We start from the raw sequence: 20,848 nt of genomic DNA, 5'->3' as shown, positions 1-20,848 counted from the left end.
GTAGAAACACGGCAACAGCCTTTGTTGCCCTTCTTCACTTGGTGGCTAGATGTCTACGGCCAGAAGTCATGTTGTGGCCCTGCTACAGTCCTTTCCGACAGATTTCACTCAGTAACTAAATTTTGAAAACAAACCAAAAACCCCGACCCCCCAAAAAAAACAAAACAAACCCAACACCACCACCAACAAAAAAAAACCCTAATCAGGTTGCAGTAAGACAGTGTTCCAGGTAAGTTTCATGGCAGGGGAAAAGCAAGCTGTATTAACTCTGTTACTTCTAAACCCCAAGACTGTAATTTTGGTTTAGGATGGCATCACATTGGAGCACAGATCTCCATTCACATCACATGCATGCTCAGCATAGGGATGAATGTACAGGCTCATCCCCCCCTCCCCACTCACCTGGGCAGGATGGGGGCCTGGCAGTGCCAGCACTATACACTGCCCACACGTGCATCTAACACATCAGTAAGGTGTAGTGTAATTTCTTCATCAGTTTCTGATAGCATCTGTGTTTCTGAAGAGCTGCACACATATAACAAATGGCTGGGGAATAAGAGTCTTCTACAACATCAGTAACCTCCCCCCTCACACACACCCTCCTCCTCCCCCCCCCCAGCAAACAAAATAAATGCCCCATACCTGGAGATGTTTCAGAGCCTGAATTATTAATAAAATAAGCATGATAATGAATAATCTATGTTAAGCATTTTCTTACCCTTTATTTTTTCATTATGATCAGAAGAGGAATATGATTAACAGCAGTTTAAATTTTAGCAGTACAATTTCAGTATTAAATATAAAACTACACTGCAAGTTGATGTGTTTTAAAAATGGTTATGTATACTCTAGCCTTAAATTTATGTATCAAATACAAGTAACTCAATTGCTTCTTGCCTTGACAATCAACATATCTAACAAATTTCAACAAGCCAGACATCCATCTTTTCCATTAAAAAAAATAAGCAAGCACACCAACTCTTATTCATAGCAAGGGGTTGTAAAGATTCAACACTTTCCTGAGTGTTGTGCAAAGAATAACAGGTTCAAGTCAGTTAAATAAGTGTAACGATAAACCTAAAGCTAAGCCGGAGGACCTTTTGATTAACTTCATATTTCATATATTACTTGCATCAGTTGAGAGCAACATGAGTTACAGAACTTCCATGAAAACAAGCCACTTACAAGTAGGTGGTTAAGCTTGATCAGTTTATTAAAAGGATTATGTGACACGGTTGCCCGCAATAGCAGGGGACTGGATCTGATGACCCAGGAAGTTCTTTCCAGTCCCATGTTTCTAAGCCATGCACCAAGTGTATCCAGCCCACACTTTCACATTTGGAAAAAGCAAAACACACACACACACACACGCACACGCTCTCACAGGAGGGAAAAAAAAAAGGGGAAAAAAAAGGGGGAAAAAAAAAGGGGGAAAAAAAAAAGGGGAAAAAAAAAAAAAGAAGTCCATGATGACACCATTTCATTTCTTTACATATTCACTATGCAGAAGGGAACAAAGCTAAAGTCCTATACAGAGAATACATTTACTCGAGGTTGATGTGGTACTGAAGTCAGTTAATAATTAGATACCTCCAGGCAGATTCAGTTACAGGGCATACCAACACTGCACACTGCCAGACAATTTCTAATCAAGCCAAGAACCTCTTGCAGCAATGAGGCCCCTTTGCTAGCAAGCACAGAGCACACTGAATAAGCTAAAAGCAGCTGTTCTTAAATGAACTACCCTACCAACCATGAGTGAATGACAGATAAGATGGTAAGAAGCATTTACCTACTAGACAAGATCTCTCTGCACACTCAGGCAGAAGTAATTAGTTCACAGCAGCAACCATTGCTCCTACCTTGCCTGTCTCTTTAGCACATTCTCTTTAAAAGCTGGCCTACAGAATCACTGCAGCCATTCTCAAGCACTACCAAAGCAGCAGTTTGCAGCTGCAATGCAAGACTCTACTTTCAAATGGTAGTCAGACACTTCCATCATCATGGCCAGATTTGCTAGGACAGCATATGCAGCCATAAGCAAAAAGCCTTTGCAACAACTAGAGATCTAAAAAATTGCCTACATTCACCCCATCTAACTTTTAGGCACTTGGTTAAGGTGTCTGGGTCCCTAGTCACCCAGAACTCCCCCCACCCCTTCCCAGAAAAAAATAAATAAATAAAATATATAGTCACTGAAGGCAAATAGTCTCAATTGCCTTCTGGAAGCATCTCTTAACCCCCACTGCGCAAAGCCGTATTTCAAGCAACCAAGTTCTTAACACAGGCACCTCAGTTAGACAGGATGAACGGAGACTTGCATCTTTTTCAAGAGATAGTATCAATACTCTCCAAAACCAAAGGCAATTAAGCAATTAAAAGTTTGCAACTCCAGTTACATTTGGAAACAAACTTACAGTCAAGTAATTAAGCTGTAGTCCCTCCCTCCCAAGCACAGAAGCCTGCCACATGGAGGCCCTGCTATTTAAAAAAAAAGATTAAAAAATTTAAAAAAAGAAAAAAAAAAAAAAAGGCATTCTTCTTTCAGACAAAGAAGAGTGCACACGGCTGCTTTGCCACTCATTCATGGGGAAGCTGAAGGATCAGAGAACACCTACTCAGAGACCTGGAATGACTAAGCACTGCTAGTGCATGCAAAGCAGAAGTAACAAGATGGTTTTCAAATTAACCCTAGTCCTCTTCTCCATCCCACAAAATTCATGCAAGTGTTTGAGAAGATAAGCCAAGACATAAAGCCTTTTTGGAAATGGGCTTTTTTTTTAAATGCATACTGTAAAAGAAATATCCTTTTGGTTTCTTTCTGTGGGTTGGTAGAGAAATGCATTTTATGCATGTTTGAATCATATCTATGAAGTCCATGCTGTTTAAGTTCTCCAACTAGTTTCTATAACCTGTCAAAAAAATATAAGCAACCTACAATTTCCCCAGTATTGACATGCATGCTCAGCTCTCCACTTTAGTGAAATGCGGTGTTACTTCTGTGCTGATAGCTGACGAGTCAGCATTACACGACTTTGAGACCAACTAAATTAACATTGTCGTAATATGAAAGGCAAGCACAAGTTCATTTATTTATAGCAAAGGTCTTGGGTTACAGGAGGTCAGTTCTTGCCATCTTGAAAAGATAGGGGATAACTTATTGCATACATGTGCATTATAATTTAGCAGCAAGTCATTCATAGAAACACTTCCCTCCTACCGCTTTTTTGGTTTAGTATCTCAATTTTATATATATATATATTTTAGCTTTACAAAGCATTTAACACCACCTTTAAGTTAATGGTCTTTTATTGGAAAAAAAAGACTAGCATTTACAACTTGGAATGGACATAAATTGTAGTATCTTGAACAGCAATGTTGATAGTTGTGCTGAAGTCCACAGGCTACTCCGCCAGCTCCAAGTCATGGTACAGAAGGTTTTAAAAATATGAGAGTCCAAAGATGCTCCCTTGGTGAAGGTTTCTTTTAAAAATTTTTGTGAACGGTAACAGCCCGACACCCGTTTCACTATAGTGCAATGCAGACAATGTTAAACCAGTATTTTAACACAGACATGCCATCCATAGTTAAGATCATCATATTTTTGGAGCACACTGCTACGTACAGGAGAACCACTCAACCTTTAGGGCATTTTCTCTAAGTTTTGCATCCTTCAACCATTTTGCTGCATACCATCCTGAGGTATAAACCAATTTTAAAGTAAACCAGCTATGACAATTTATACTACAAATTGAACTAGAATCCACCACTGAACAAAAGGGTGGATCCTTTAGGTTGGTTTTTTTTTTTCCTTTTAATACAAATGTCTGACTGTGCTCAATTGTCAAGCTGCATGCATGAAAAACTGGCCAGCCCAAACAGTGTAATAGTCATTAGCAAATGGAACTTTTGAGTTCACTAAGTGCTTCCTTTTTTTTTTTTTTTTTTATTTTCAAGGTAGTACAATTACTTATATTGTAAAACTGATGTTTATCTTTTGGGGACAGGACCACCAACCATTACATGCAGTTTGTGGACAGAAGGTATTTTGACATTCAGTTTTGCTATACAGAAACAGAATGAATAAATGAACATTTTTTTTTTTTTGCAAGAGGTAAGTAAAAGATTCAATTTGATTCTTCTAGAGGAAAAAAGGTGTAAAGGAGGTCTCTTCACTTTGCAGTCATCATCTGTACGAATTCTGAAAAGATAAAAAGTCACTGTGATTTATTGTTTCTGAGTGTATCAACTGAGAAGCCTCTTAAAAACACTTCACATAAAAAAGCCTTTCACTGAATGTAGGCCTTTATCCACAGACATAAACAGCCAAATAAACTGGTGCCTCCAGTACCAGAAATTTATGCCCTATGCATGAGGCTTTCACTCAGAGTAACTGTTTTGAGACAAGACAAGCATCTTTTTACCTTCATAGTTGACCTGCCCATCCCCATCAATGTCTGCTTCTCTGATCATTTCATCTACTTCTTCATCTGTTAGCTTTTCTCCTAAGTTTGTCATAACATGACGTAGCTCTGCTGCACTGATATAGCCATTCCCATCCTGTGAGGAAAAAGTTGGAAAAGATCACGATTAACCTGGCATTGATTAACTCTGAAACTACATCTGGGTTTCCAGTAACTGCTTTCAAACTACACTTACAGCACTTGGGACAGATACACAGATCTGGTACACTCTATAACCCTACAGTACATACTAGTCTCCTTGCCTTATGAAGCATGCATGCCACCATATCTTTCTGTACAATTATTGTACTGTAAGAATAACTGTATGTCTGATTCGTAGCTGCCATAAGGTATTTGCAATGTTTTAAAGAGCTTTCAAAAATAAATCCATAAACAAAATGGGTTTTGTTCAGTCTCCACTGCCTAGGAAAAGGGAAAGAAAACAACCAAACCAACCAATTTCCCTACCAGCTAGAATAAAGTCAGCTTTCTCTTCTGTGCAATACTAGCTGTAAAACCAGACTGCTTAGGCTTCTTGGATAAGACATTATAAAGAACAATCTTATAGAACAATCTTCAAAGCAAACCTTTAAATTCTACTCAGGATTTGTGAAAAGCTTTCTGGCAATACAAAACAACAACAACAAAAGAAATCCAAACAAACAAAAAAACCCACAACCCAACCAAAAAACCCAAACAAAACAAAAAAAAAAAAAAAAGAGAGAGCTCATCCCTGGCCATTTGAGACACTGTCTTCTTGCATAGACTGGAAAAACATACCAGTTTAGAGCAGGAGTTCATATGACCATCACCAGTAAGTAAGCTACCTCAGTGACTTTAAACACAAATACAGTCTTCAGAAAATAACCCCGCAGGGCAGGTACTAACCAAATGATTGAACAATTTTCCAGCACATTTGGCTAAGTACTAAAGATGGCCAGTTTTATCAATAAAAAGAAGTAGTAAGGCCTCCTTCTACACATGTGTGTGCAACAGCTTAGCAGCTGCAACAGCCATTACTGAGCACAATTCTCTTGCAATATCTGTCATATTCAATCAATCAAAAGATGGGAACTCCTGTTCTAGAAATAATACACCTTTATCATGTATGCCCAGGTATCCTTAAAGATGACAAAGGGAGTTAAACTCAAGTTCCCCTGAAAGCAATCTCAATGTCCACATCTTGAAAACACAACATGCAATGCTTCATATTCCTCTGAATACTGGTGACTTCACTTTAGCTTCACAAGCTTCCATGAAGTATAAAACCTTGAGCATACATACAAACATATCCTCCTGTTCCCGAAGTCAAGAGGTAGAGAAAAATCCCACCCACCAAAACAAAAAAAAAATTACCCCACAACCATCAAGTTCTGCTCATTTCTGCTCCTAAGGAAAGGCCAGAAGGTTTTCCTTATGGGTGAGCCTAAAGCTTAAACCTGAGGTGTAAAGCAGGCAGAACCAGCCTGCAATAGTCCTGATTCTGTTTCTAGAACAGTTCCAGCTCTTTTGCCAATTCCTCTATTTCTACCAGAGGACTATTTTTCCTTCAAGACATGGATGGAGAAAACACTGAGGAGAAGTTGGATATATTACAGCTTCTAAAGAATATTTGTACTTTTATTAATACCTTGTCAAAGACCCGGAATGCCTCACGGATTTCTTCCTCACTGTCTGTGTCCTTCATTTTTCTGGCCATCATGGTTAAAAACTCAGGGAAGTCGATAGTGCCATTGCCTTAATAAAAAGAAACTTCAAAAAATTAAACTTCCATGCTTTTCTTTATACAGAAACGAAAAATCAGGCTTTTAACTTAGCCACTGACAAGATAGATCCTCTGTAAACCATTCTTCCAGAAGAACTGGATCTTCTTCCCAAATTGTTGCCACTACCTTTTTGCTATTACACTATGCAGTAGCTGCTGTCACAGCAGTGTTTCAGCACAACAAAGATCAACTGTTGCCTTCTTTCCAGGTCAAGCCATACCATTTGCCACCCAAGCTGCAAGAAAAGTGTCATTCTGATGCTCCATGGTTGATCAGTATTACGGCATACTCCCCAAAAGTATTTGTTCAGTTTCTTTAGAATCTCCCAATTGCTGTGGGAGATTGCAGAAAACAACATATTGTAAAGCTGACAATACAAATCCAGGATATCTGAAATTTGAGGAAATAACACTTCACTAATGCCACTCAAATGTTTGTTCCTTGCTAAAAATCAACTTCCTTAACAGCATTATGTTGGACACCACAGAAGTAATGCACCATTGGTAGAGGTGCACATCCTTTAACAAGGATCTGCAAATTCCAGTGACAAGAGAGAAGCTGCTATTATTTGTTATTTCTGGTAAGCATAGCAGCAGGTGTTCTTATAGGTACTTCACTGCAAAACTGAAGATCCCTGGTAACATCCAGACCTCACCCATAAGATTTTTAACATTTCCATTTGAACTTAAGGCTGCTCAAAGCTATGAGAAAAGTGGTGTGGTGAAAAAAACTTCTCTAAACCAGCAGAAAACTAGATTTGTAAAGTCAGGATTCAGCCCTATATGCCAAAAGCCCCACATTAAATATCTCACTGTGCAACCAATATCTACCCATTGCTTGAGGGACATACACAAACTCACTGGGTAAGTACAGCAGAGAAACTAAACAGATGTAGCTTAACAAAACCTTTGAAGCTTAGGGATTCCAGATGGAGACATACACAATGATTTATTATCACAGCCAGCTTTACCTACCAGCTAAAATCTCAACACAGGTCTTGTACTCAGCTTTGAAAAATCCTCAGTGAAAGCATTCTGCTATAGAACAAGTTTAAACAGATGAGCAGGCATACTTATCTAAAAGCCTGAGTTTCCTTTCATTTTTAATCTACTTAGTGCCGCAAGTGGACTGCAACCTGGAGAAGCCACTGGATACAAACTCTTTGTAGCACTGCAAACAGTGAAGCTTTTTAGTATCTGCATCCAAGAGCTAACAATTAAGGTCAACTTACACTTTTAGGAAAGGAAATGTAGACAGATAATTAGATAATCTATACTCCTGCCAGCACACTTTCACAGAGGTGTTAGAGGAATATCACTACCACAAAAACATACAAGATCAAAGCTTTGATATTTCTGTGCAGGGGAAAGAATTTTTCCTTTTATAACTCCTAGCCTATCTGGAGTCTCAGAAACAAGATGTGTGGTTACCCTTTCTGACATCCACTTAAAATAATTGATAGACTTCATACAGGATGGTTTTTCTGCCTTTGCCTCCAATCACTCCATCCTGTCTATTAGGAATCTAATGTACTACATTAGATGATACAGTCTCTCCTTGTTGCATTTTCAATTCTTGCAAATTAGCACTATTCCACTCCTACCACATTTTTGGCTTGAGAAAAAAAAAAAAAAAACCACAGACATTAGTGCAGCTATTAAGACCAACACAGGCTGAAACATGTATAGAAAAGCTGGGTGGAAACAGGTTAACAGTAGGTCAGGGCAAATAAGACAGCAATAGGAAGCCTGTGGCCTATAAAATATTAAAGACTAACAGTGTAATTTTGTCTCTGCCCATCCCCTTTTTTAAGATTCTCACTAATACTACTAGCATCTTTGACTGCTGTGCAGAGCAATCAAGATTTATACCCCTCTCAGTTTAGATTCTATTGAGTATTTTGAAACTGCTTCAAGAGATCAATGTCACAGAACCTTGCCTATGCAGTCCAAGCCCAGGTATGGAGGTCATGCACTAATAACTGACTTTCAACACTTACCATCAGCATCTACCTCATTGATCATATCCTGCAATTCTGCTTCTGTTGGATTTTGACCCAGTGACCTCATGACAGTTCCCAGTTCTTTTGTTGTGATAGTACCATCACCATCTTTGTCAAATAGGGAAAAGGCTTCCTTGAACTCTAAAGGCAGAAACAGTCCCAGTGTTTAGCAACATCATCAGCATGAGAAAACTGCTTCCTAAAAATGCACTTAACTGACAATGCCTGGTACAATTTTAAGAAACATTATCTCTAACTTTCCATGTCTGGACAGAATTAACACTTAAATATTAATAAAAAATATTATTTACAGTCCCAACACATAATTTGCATAGTATATTCAGACTTCTTTCATGTGATTATTATCTGCATTAGAACTCTATAACACATTTCAACATAATGTGTTATATTACATTGAGTATAAGGATTATGATATTCAACAATACCTTGAGGCACAGCTGCACCATAAACAGCAACTACCTGGGATAACTAAAGCAACTCAATTTAAAACAACTCACTGGGTTCCCTTCACCATTAACAGACTTACAGGAACAATAAGTGTTGTCATTCATCACTTATTTTTAAGGCAGCAGACAATACAAATATGCATCAGTCACAAGTGGGTGATTGGTCTCCAGAAAGCCAAATAATGTGCCTTCTCCAGTCTGAATTACAGACAATGTTAGAAATTATTTAAAGACACTGGCCTATATTAATCCATTTTAGGTTATTTGTTGCTATTTCAAGCTTATCTTCACTTTATTAAAAAAGAAAAGAGTACCTAGGCCTGCTCTGACTTCACTTGAATCTAGCATTTCTGTTTGCAGGAAATCTAGAAGGACTTGGCTTAAGTCTGAAAGTCTAAAAGTTCTTCCTTGGTCTACAGATAATAAGCAATCTAAATTAAAAGAAATTTTCCACAATGTGTTTTTTTGTTTTGTTCTTAAAAATTTTTAAGTGTTAGTACAGATCTGAAATTGTCAGAAAGGGTTTATTTCCATTATGCTCAAGGTAACATATTTTCTTTTAGTCACAGGAGTTAGCAAAAAAAAAAAAAAAAAAACCAACATGCTTCTCATCAACACACTTACCAGCAATCTGTTCTTCAGTCAGCTGATCAGCCTACACGAAGAATAGAACATTTTAGAATATTTTTTACTTCCAGCTATATCAAGCCTCAAGATACTTCCTGCAGATTTCAGCAGCGATTTATCATTACTTTGCAAAGCCACTTTCAACCCCATGAACTCTGCCTCTGCAAGGAAATTCCACTCACCTACACGATGCAGATATTTCCAAAAGCAAAGAAGCTAACTTGTTTTGAAACTGCACATGAAGAACCACACATGCCATCCTTCAGCTTGGAGAATCTGATTTGGTCAAGTGAAGGACACAGGGCAGGCTCCTTGCAATTAGTCAGAGAGGCATGAAATCCTTAATGACATGTGTTTGGGGTTTCACATCACATCAGATGTCATTTCCAGCAGTACAGTGACCCTAATACTGCGTGGGGGTATTTGCACATTAGTGGACTAATGACGAGTGTGCCACCTAGTGATCTACCACTCCTGAAGCCCGCCCTCCCCCATCACACTGCACCAAGCATTAGGCTACTGTAAGCTTAATGGAATGAACTGTGCTGCGATATGAGGAGGAATTACCGCTCAATATTAAAGAGATTTTTGCCATCTCTGACCAAGAAAACGCTCGTTTTCAAGCATCACTGTTTTTCCATTCAGCCAAGCAGTTTAAGGTGCCTCACAATGATATATGGGTTGTTTACTACATCATTTTTAAATGGCAAAGTTTAGAACACCTGCTTATGACCTTCTTTCAAGAGGCCACTGCTGCATCCAACGGTGTACACAGCTCAGTGGATACCTGAAATGGGTTCTCTCCAAGCTTAACTGTCCTAGCCACATCCTTCCAGAAGCCTCTCCCTTTGGTATGGATAGCACATCACAAAAAACTGCTGGCTGGAGTCAAAGGAGCTAACCAGTTCTCTACGGAAAAATATGCACTTTCCTAGTAATTAAAAAAAAAAATGGATTTTAAACGTCTAGTCACAGATACTGGAGAATACAAGCTATTAACTCCTTTTAAATTCATTTTATTGGACAGCTTTTACTAATAGAACAGAAAAATTTGTACATCAAAGGTATCTTGTCTTTTGTCTTAAACTACTGTTTTTGTCTTAAAACACCCTTATTCAAGTATAAAAGCCACTTAACTGCAGTAAACAGCAACAAATACAATGGAGAATTAAGCTATATACAATCTGTTAAGTTCTTGCACAGCAAGATACAGTAGGATTGAAAGCCTGCTGTGTATGTTAAGTGACATACACAGATTTCACCTGTAAATAGGTGTTAGGACTCGGGTTGAGTTTTTTTTTCTTAAAACATATTTTAACGTCTGTGTGCAATGATTAAACAACTTCCCATATGCACAGTCGATTGGAGGGAGAAAAAGGTAGAAATGCTAACAGCTAAAGACAAGGTTCAAATTTAATAAATATCCTTTAATAACAGCAGAACACTTGTGTTCAAAAACCAGTTCGACTTTCTGTATGCCTCTATGATTTTCCAGAAAATGCAAGATTTTACTTAAAGATTATCTAAGGAATTTACATAACAGACTCAATTCCCTGCCGAACAGGAAACAGAGCCACACCTCGGCAAAAGCCTCCAACCCACAATACCGGCTCAGTGTGCCCCATTAGTAGTAGCTAGATAGATGTTTCTAAAAATCATATTTCGATTGAAAAAAAAACCCAAACCACCAGCTTTGCAAACACCGTGATGCCAGAAGGACACAAACAGACCCTAAACCGCCATGGGGTTCACTTTCCCAATCAACAGCCACAACCACTCGCCCCTACTACAGGACAAAGGTACCCAGGGCTGGAGCCACCACCCCACCCAGCCAAGTCATCAAATCCTGTCCTGGTGATGTCAGCCTTCCCCGACGGGAAGGGGACATAGAAAGGCAGAGCCGAGGAACACTCAGATGGCCAAAATGCGATTAGAGGTCAGTCTGCAACCGTTTCGCCTCTCCCGCAGGAAGAGAAAAACCGCCGGGAAAATCCCAGCCCTTCCTCTTGTCCTTGTCTGCGAAGAATCGGGGCTGTCACCGCAGCACCCGGAGAACAACGAAAGCGGTCCTGGAGCCCGCCCGCGGCGTGCTGCGGGAGGATCACTGCGGAGGCTGGCGCCGCCAGGCCAGGGAGCGGGTGGCTCGCAGCCCGCGGGCGCAACAGGCGCCATTCCCGGCCAACGGCCGCAGCCACCCGCTGCTGCAGTGCGTCCCCGCTTCCCCTCCCTCTCCAGCCGCCGGCCACACTACGTCCTCATGCTTCAGCAAGGAGGGTGCCTGGGCTCCGCAGCCAGCCTTCCCCATCACTTGCCCGCAGCGGCCGAGACAGCGGCTCTTCCTCCGCAGCCCCCCCCAAGTGAGAAAGGCTGCGCTCCCCAAGCCGAGCCCCCCGAGCGGGCGCTGGGCCGTTTCCAACCGAGCAAAGCGCAGCGCGCCCCAGTCCCCCCCAGCCGGGGGGTGCGCGGGGGCCGGGGAGGAAGAGGAGGAGACATGATGTAATGCAGACAGTGATGGGCTTCGCCACTGCTGCTGCGTTTTTTTGGGGGATGGGGGGCGAGGGCGCAGTAGCTGCAGCGCGGTGCCCTCCCCCGAGCCGCCCCCCCGCTCCCTGCGCAGTGCAGCTGGTGCCGGAGCCGAGCAGGATCCTCGCCCTCAGCCGCGCGCCCTGCCTGGCATGGCCCCCGCCCCAAAAAGCGCCCTGCGCGGCTGAGGGACCGCGGCCCCAGGGGGACAAGCCAAGCCCTTTCCGGAGGGAAGCCAGCGCCACACACGGGGGAAAGCGAGGCGGGGCCGCGGCGGGAGGACACGGGGCCGGGGCGCCCACACGGCCGTAGGCCCCGGGGGAAAGGAAGCGGCGGAAGAGGAAAGGCCACAGCTCAGCGGCGATCCCGCGCAGTACGGCGGGGGCGCGTCTGCTGCCGCCAGCCTGCTCACCCCGCGGGGACGCGGGCGGGAAGGGATACGGCCTCCCGCTGCCCCTTCCCACGGGGCTCCCCCCTCCCCGCGGAGCTCCCTCCCCACTGCCTCACGGGGAGAGCCCAGCTCCACCGAAACATCAGCTCCTCAGCGAGCACCCTTCGAGCAAGCCCTTTTCGCGTCAGCCCCCGCGGCAGTCCGAGCGCCCCGCTCCGTAGTCGGTCGGTGGAGGTACCTACCATGGCGAGGCAGCGGCGGGCCCAGCGGCGGCTGCACTAACTGCGCGACCACGAGCGGCGGCGGCGACTCCCTCCTCCCTCGAGCGGCTTGAAGAAGAGCTAGGAGTGTGAGCCTGCTCCGCCCCACTATATATGTAGGACTGTATCCCTCCGCCGGAGCGGGGCCTTTTTTTTTTCCTCCTCGCCGGCGTGATATGTGTGAGGGTGACTGCGACGAGCAGTTCTGCCCCCTCCGCGGTTTGGCCCCTCCTCCGGCGGGCTCGCTTCCACCAGCCTGGTCCCCCCGCGGTTCCTCGCCCTCAGAGGCGCGGCCGCCGGCCGCCTGCCCGATGGGAGAGCTGGGTCCGCTGCGGACTGTAGCCCCGCTGTGCCCCCACTCTTTCTCCGCTGGGTTTCTCTCCCCTCCCCTTGTTTCCTCGCCCCCTGAGGTAAGCCACGTAGAGACAGGCGGGAGAGCAGCTCCCTCCTGCCCGAGGGAGAGGCCCCTGTCCCGGGCGCTGACTGTAGCCTGCCGCGGGCTGCTAGGCCGCCTCTCCAGCCCCCAAGCCAGGCGGCGGGGGGTGAAGGCTGCCTGAGCCCACAGTGGCCATTTTCCGCCGACCGCAACTGCTGGCAGAGACCGCGAGGGGCGGCCGGACCGGCCGGGAGAGACCTGCCCGCCGTGAGGACCCTCCGGCCTCTATCTCCCCGTTTCCCTCTAGGCTGGGACCCCCGGGGCGAGGGGAATCTCGGCCGAGACGGTGGTTTTATGGTGCTTTTTTTTTTTTTCCTAGACAGCATCCCCGCCGGCAGTGCTGTGGCCTGCTTTCCACCGGGAGCCCGGGACGGCACCTGGGAGAGGGTGATGGCAGGGGATGTTAGTAAAGCAGTCTTCGTGGAAGTCTGAAGACAAGGGAGTACGACAGGGATTGTAAAGCTGGTATGCTGAAGCTAGCACAGCTGCCGGTTTTTTAAATTGTAGGGCTTTTGTCAAGCACCAAAATCTGGATGACGGTAAAATTCAGTGTAGAATTAGATGGTCTACAATTGACGTGTCACTTCAGCCACTTCTCAGCAGAACAGCAGCCTACAAGTGAGAGGCAACAAAAGCATGTCCTCATGTCAGATGTCTTCGTTCTCCTCTGCCTGCTCTGGGTTTGAGGATTTTGTCCAACTGATGATAACCGAGGTAAATATTGTAGCATTCACTGTACCTCCTTTAATAGGTATGGAAGCACAACCAACCATGGACACACACACACTGGAATCAAGGATCTTGGTTCCATTCAAGACAGGTACTGTTAGATTTTGAACTTCTTTGTAATTAAATATATTTTTAGTTAAGGTTTTAGTTTGGGCCTCTCTCTGGATTGGGAAGCTAGCAGTAATTCCAGTGTGGTCATGATTCTGATGAGCTGCTTGTAGAATATTACTAAATCTCTTAAAATACATTTTTCTGTTTGAAAAATCATGCATGCTTTCAGTGTTTGAAATAAAGAAAATCAGTTGAGTTCTGTTTGTTTGACAATTTCAATAGCTTTACTACTGAAGTACTATTTATTTGCTTGACTTTCTGGAACACAGTGATAGGTTGGCAAACACACTTACCTGTTTACAATCTAGAAGGATTTCCAATAGCAACCTGTTCCCCTCCTCCCCCCCCCCCCTTATTTAATGTGTCATAGTTTGGTCCCTAAACCATCCTAACATCTGTGTAGGAACTAGTATATGAAATTGTGTCAGAAAACCAGTTTGCAGCTGGCTAGTCTGCAAATGACAGTTTTATAGACAGTTTCTATTTTTGATGCAGAATACCCAACCTCCTTTTTTTAATTTTTTTTTTTTTTTAACTACTAAGCAGTGACTTTGGGTTTGTTGGTTTTTGGGTGGGTTTTGGTTTGTTTGTTTTACATTTTTGGGGGTTTTGTTTTGTTTTGTTTTCCTATGGAAGAACACACAAATCTTTTGTTTTCAAACCAGACCAACAATTTTAAGCTCTTATTTTCCCAACTTAATTTCTTTCTGGAAAACATGGCACAGTGTTTGATTGCTGTGAACTGCAAGAGCTTTTGCTTGGATAAGTGAATCTTGGAACTCCCTGAGTCTCGCAGGGATGTGTGAAGGACAATGTTCATGTACAAATCATTCACCTCATTGTGCTGATCTTATGAAGGTGAAGAATTCATTACTGAAGCACTGAATTCTTTATAAATACTAGGCTAAGAAATTTGTATAACTACTTCGCAAAGATGAATAGCTAATGCAGTCTCATGGTCTTTGGCCAAAATGTTTCTAATGTGGAAGGCTGAAGGTATTATCAGGAGAATGATCTTACCAACATTTAAATGTGATGGTTTAGAATGTACGTGCCTTATTTCAGTCCTTAAAGTTAATTTTAAGTGCATGTAGGATGTTCTTCCAATGATCCAAACCTTTACTTGTTAAAAAGTGAAGGGATTTAGCTGTTGAAGAGAGACTATGAGACAAGTAATTAAAGTTATGTAGATTCTGTTACAAACTATCAGTATGTTTGGACATACATGAAGAAGCATGGAAATGTGAAGTAAAAAGCCACTCAATGACATTCAGTGAATGCTGCCAAAGATTAACAGGCCTTTGAGTATAAAGATTACTGTGCATTTATTACTTTTTTTTTAACCATTTTATGTCTCCTTTTTCTAACTCTTGATGGTTCATGTTAATAATTCATTTATATTAAAAATGGATTTTCAAAATAAAGTTACTTTTAAAGGAGTTTGGAGTATAGTTATCTTGCTTTCTTTAAGATAGATATCAGGGTGATGAATTAAGGTGCCACAGTTAGGTTCTGCAGTAGTTTCCGTTAAATTGCATCATTGTATATTTGAAAATATTTCACAGCTAATGCTCCAAAATAACATTCTGACTAAGGGGAGGGTTTTCTTCCTAATTTGACAAATGGCAGTGACAAATGTAAACAAACCAGAATACTAATGTTTTGCTGCTTATTTCATGTAGAAAAAAATCATCTAAACTGACATCTGCCTGCTCCTTGTAAATCTGCTTTGAGTCAATAGTACAGCTAGATTTCCCTTAAAATTTACATTCTGCTGTTGGCAGACAAGAAATGCCCCTGTCATTCCAATGACATACAATGTGAAATGATTTGTTAGGATCTTCTACAGTCTCATTCAGAATCTCCTGGATCTCAGTGGGAACTGGACTGGGCCATGGAATTACTTCCTATTTGTGCCTAAAACCGTAGACCTTGGCCATCTCATGGCTACTGAGCTTTTTTATGAACAGAGGGCTGTGTGGTAGCTTTTAAGATGAATTTCTGACTGGACTGATTTACTGTTCTAAATTATTTTACTGTCTATTACTAAGCTTTTGTTGACTTATGTTTAAGCTGTAACTATAGCAAAAGCTTATTTTATAAATACATTAATTGCAGTGAAAGATTTGCAACTGGTCTACCTAGTATTACATTTCTAAATTTTGCCTTAATATGATAAAAGGTTACAGTGTTGGTCTCTATTTCTGCAGGGACTTAACATGCCATTCTTTGGGAGCAGCCTAAGATATAAAAGGAATTCTGTTCAGAACTTGGAAAAATAATAAACCTCACTACTTATATGTAAGGTGTGCTTTTCAACCTTGGCTTTATTAAACATAAGGACTGGAGAACAGGGCCTCATACATTATCAACTGCTTTCTCATATTATATATACATAACTTAAAAAAAAATCTAAATTAAAACATTTCACAAACATCTGCCCTGGCAGAATGGATGTGAGAACAGAAGGACAAAGTTTGTTATATCATTTAATGCACAGCAGGGAGATTGATATTATGGTGATAAGCATAGATAACCAGTATATAATAGTTTAGAAGTATAAGAAGCCAAAATCAAGTATATACGTGCATGCAACATCTGTGCAACTGGAACAAATTCATAAGTAGTTTTCCTGACTATAATTTGCCAGTTTTATGTGTGAGCTACACAAACTGTGTTTGAATTTGTTGTACTGCTTTTCAAGTCAACTGGAATTCTGTTGGTATATCAGATAATATTTTTTTACCCTCTCTGTAAAATTCTGTTCATATAGGCAATGGTTTTTTTTGGGGTCACCATTTTCCACAGAATTAATGTTCCTAAATGCCATTAGCAGCTGTGAAAATGTCAGACAGTATCCTTATAAAAGTATTCTATGAACTGCACTGATTGCAAATAAGTGGGTGGAAGTCCACTGAAATAAAGAGCTAGAACAGAATTTAATTTGACCACATTTATACAAAATGTGAAAATTAAAATTGCTTTAATCTTAACATTTACATTTCCAAACCTAGTAGCTCTTTTAAATGGAAACATACATGTTTCTGTAGATTAATGTTTCTTTTTTTTTTGAGAGAGAAAACAACTCAAAACTCCTTAATATTTCGTATGCTTGTGATTTCTTCATATTTGCCTCATTCCCACTGGCATGTATTGGAGTCACATACAATTATGGATTTTCACTGAACATTAAGTGTTAGAAGGCCATCTATGTAATTAAATAATAGTAGTTGCTACCTATGTTGAGTATCCGTTGTCTTGTAAAGTTTTAGATGGCGATATAAAACTGATTTAGCTGCTGATTAGAACTAAATTATTTATACATTGCAATTAAATTAGTGAATCCTTTTTTACATAGCTATGTAAATTGGCATCCTTGAGGCCCAATAATTTAAAACTTTCATGATTTAAACTTAGGCAGTTTGAGTTGGGAACCTTAAAGTTCCTATCTTAAAAAGACTTGTACAGATGGGAATTACAGCCCTGCTTGCATACATAAACTCAGTCACACATCTTGCAGGTTAAACATTACAAAATGATTATTTTAAACCTAAGTGCTTTCTCCCTAGATTTTAGATGTAAAATAAATGGAAAAAAAAAAAAAAAGAACAAAGTTTATTTACACAGTCTTGAAAACGACCTTTCTTCACAGTCCTATGAAGAGTTATCTAGAGACATCTAAGCATATGAAAACAGGATTTTCCTTCTCAGTTTTCATAATTGCCAGTTTCATATGAAGATAAACGTTGGATGATTCATGATACAAACAGAAGTTACTCCTTCCATTTTTCTGTTATGTTTCATTATCATTAGTGTTTTTATGGAAAAAAGCTGAATTGTATCCTCTGTTTTTTAAGAATCAAGTGCAGAAGAGGACAGAATATTTATGTATGTGTTTGCTACATATTTCATATTTTACATAATATCATGAAGCATACCTGTGTCCTGCTTCTTCACTGTTGGATGCATGTGTATGAACTATATTCCCTGACCATGATTCCAGTTAATACATCCATCAAAGAGAAGTAACTTAGTTTTACCACAAATCTTTAAAAATATTCTGTATAAAAGATATGTATTGGAACAGTCATCTAATAGTAAGTTCTGGTTCTCATTTCAGAAGAGGAATTCCTCGAAATTTTAAATGCTACAATGTAACAATAGATTCACCTTATTAGGAATGGCTTGCGTCTGCATTTCATTTCTTGAGAATATGCAGGAAAACTGAGTGGTCAACAGACTGGTTTATAGGTTCAAATTTCTGTCTTAGAACTAATAGAAAAAAGCCAAACAGCTGTTGCTGTTACCTACAGATTTGAACCAATATATAGCTTATAATGGTATAATAAACATGGGTAAACAAATATGTTTCAGAATTTAAGTCCTGAAGAAAGGCTAGAAATCAGTTCATTCAACTCCAGTACTGTTGTTTCTCATTTCAGTTTGTCCTATTTAATACAGAAAAAAAAATCTTCTAAGATGATCAAGATTTGAGTCTGTTTGCATTGTTTTTACACCTCTCCTTTGTCCATGAGTAATTAATTGTCATCTGAATATTCCTATGGGGCAAACTGGGGCATTAATTTTGCAATAACAGTCCCAGCTAATTTTAACAAATATGTATATGAGAATATACGTGACATAGGCAAACAGATGTGTATAATCCACAGATGCATCCTTTAATGGCCAAGTCTCCCTTGCTTAACCCCAAATTGCAATTTTGTAACAGGTCTATGTTAAAAAAAGTTTTATTTGGCTCAGGTAGGGTTGTCACAAGACTTCATGCTACAGCTAGAGGTGAAAAATTCAACTCCACATATGCAGTTCAAGGATGATCATAATTTTAAATCAGAATTATAGTTTCTGGTACAGATTTTTAGCAACTGTAAACATGCCCTAAAGTCAATAAATCCATGTTAATTTGCATCAGTTGGAGATTTATTTCTTTCCTTCCTTTTTCTCACACCCAAATGAGGAGTTGCTATCAGTTGGTCAGATTCCTTGGGATAAGAAGCTAGAAAATCAAAACCACCTGAGTTAATGGATGTCAAATACTACTGTCCAGGAGACATCCAGTATTCTAATCCACCATACTATGGAGCTGGCCTGAGTTGAGAAGTGTTATGCATACATCCCAAATTACAGATGCTGGAAGCCAGAATCATCACCAGGTGATACTCCTCTTCAGTTGTCTTAAGCAAATGAAGAAAGCCATGGAATTGTTACACTTCTCTGGACAGCTATTTTGTGTCATTTGTGCCTGCAGCAATAATAAACCCACCTGATAATGAAAAAACTTCTCCAACTGCCAGATCACCTTTTTTTCGGGGGGGGGGGGGAGGGGGGGGGAGAGGAGGGGCAGGGAGGAGCACCCAACCAAACAAAACCCTAAGTTTTCCAACAACCTTGAAGAGAAGATACATTTCTAGTATCAGTTCCCAGAAACTGTAAAAATAAATTCCCATCTCTGCAGCCTGTTGCCAAAGAGCCAACAGACTGCGTCTCCCCTGGGAACCTGGCATGCAGTACCTAGGAAATCCTCTACTGAGGGTTCATCTTTTATGAAGTCTTTTAGTGGAAAGAAATTTTAAACCAAGAACATCTGATGCCTCCAGAATATGGGCTCTGATATGCCCCTTAAGGTTTCTCTTTGATCCAGTTCTTTGTCTAGAACTTTAGGTTTATACCTTTGGGGCATTCACCTCTTAAAATGTCTGACCCTCTGAGTATGCACGTGCCTCCATCCTAAAGCACCTCACACCATTGTTGAAATTCTAGAAATGGTACCAAGAAAACCCATTTTTCTTTGTAAACCTGGAAAACAGAGCTGTTTCACAGGGCCTGCTATTCTTCCCAACGTTTTTGTGAGGGTACAGTTCACATCAGCTACCTAATTAAATCTGTTCTGCCTGCGTTATTCTGGGGCTGTCAGCTTCTGTGAAATAAGAAAATGCCTAAAATCTGTTCTGTCCCAGGCATCTAGCACTTCGTGCACACCTTTCCTGGCAAGCAGCATTGACCTTCCCCACAGTATGTCTATTTGTTGTTATTTTTGTGGTAGCAGAAGTATGCTAGATGCTAATGAAGCACTTATATTTAGTAAGTGCACTGTTATGTGCTGGCTGTGAAGCTGTCAACAGCACTGTGAAAGAGCACAAGCCTAACACAAAGGTGCACTGCATCGGGAATGGGATTTTTATGCTATATGGAAGGGAAGTACATTTAATAAGTTTATTTTGGTTAGCCTTCAGTTTAGTTTCAGGCCTGCCAATACTGACATCATTTTTCCAAGCAGGGAGCACCATCTAAGACTTCTCTGCATCACTATCCTTGGGGTGGGCCTGTGTGTGGGCTGATGCAGTGCTCAGCACTCCAGATCATTTCACTTTGGCATCCATTCTGCTTCTGCTGTCTCTATCTCCATATTCTATTTTAGGTGCTTACAGAGCACCAATCTCCTTAACTAAAATATAACTGAAACAAGATATTCAGCATCAAATAAGCAAAAAGCAAATCACTCAAAATAGACTATGTTATTATTATGGGGTTAAATCACTTAAACATAGATATCTTCCTACTCCTCCTCCCACTTCTTTCTTTAGTTTGTCTCATCTTGTTCTCTCCTCAGGGATGTACTGCTGGCCCACAGGATTCTTAAAAAAAAAAAAAAAAAAAAAAAAAAAAATCTGTTCCATGATGGGTTCATGGGTGTCATCTAGCTTGATTCTTGTAAAAAGTATGGTATCATTAGAATCTCGGCTGTCCTGAGATCCTCATGCCAGTCCCTTATCCTCCACTAAGGCCAGACAGCATCCTTTAAAGAGTGAATCTCTACAGATACCCTTACCAGGCCCTCATTTAGGTTGTTCCAGCTGGGTGTTCGGTAAAGTATGGGATCTCACACCCCTGTCCCACACCAGCAACGACAGTATTGCGTTGACATGAAGCCTCAGCTACATCTGAACCTGCACTTCAAAGTATAGTGTATGTATGACTTGGTCTGAGGGTATGACGAAGGGGGTGAACTTTTAATTAGGCACCCAAAGGAAGGATGTTGAGGCCAGGTTGGATAG

The 20,848-nt window shown here is 41.1% G+C and overlaps 1 protein-coding gene across 1 annotated transcript; it reads right to left on the bottom strand.

Annotated features, from left to right (window-relative positions):
* Positions 1–753: 753 nt before the first annotated feature.
* CALM1 (calmodulin 1) lies at positions 754–14,088 on the bottom strand. The gene is made up of 6 exons (XM_080617122.1): positions 12,482–14,088; positions 9,323–9,353; positions 8,229–8,372; positions 6,094–6,200; positions 4,425–4,560; positions 754–4,201 (listed from the first exon to the last, which is right to left on the bottom strand). The coding sequence occupies exons 1-6, from the start codon at positions 12,482–12,484 to the stop codon at positions 4,173–4,175; spliced, it is 450 nt and encodes a 149-aa protein (XP_080473248.1). The 5' UTR covers positions 12,485–14,088; the 3' UTR covers positions 754–4,172.
* Between the last annotated feature and the right edge of the window lie 6,760 nt (positions 14,089–20,848).

This window comes from Psittacula echo (assembly GCF_963264785.1).
Source record: "Psittacula echo genome assembly, chromosome: 5".
NCBI classification, from domain to species: Eukaryota; Metazoa; Chordata; class Aves; order Psittaciformes; family Psittacidae; genus Psittacula; species Psittacula echo.
This window is presented reverse-complemented; position numbering and strand designations above follow the sequence as displayed.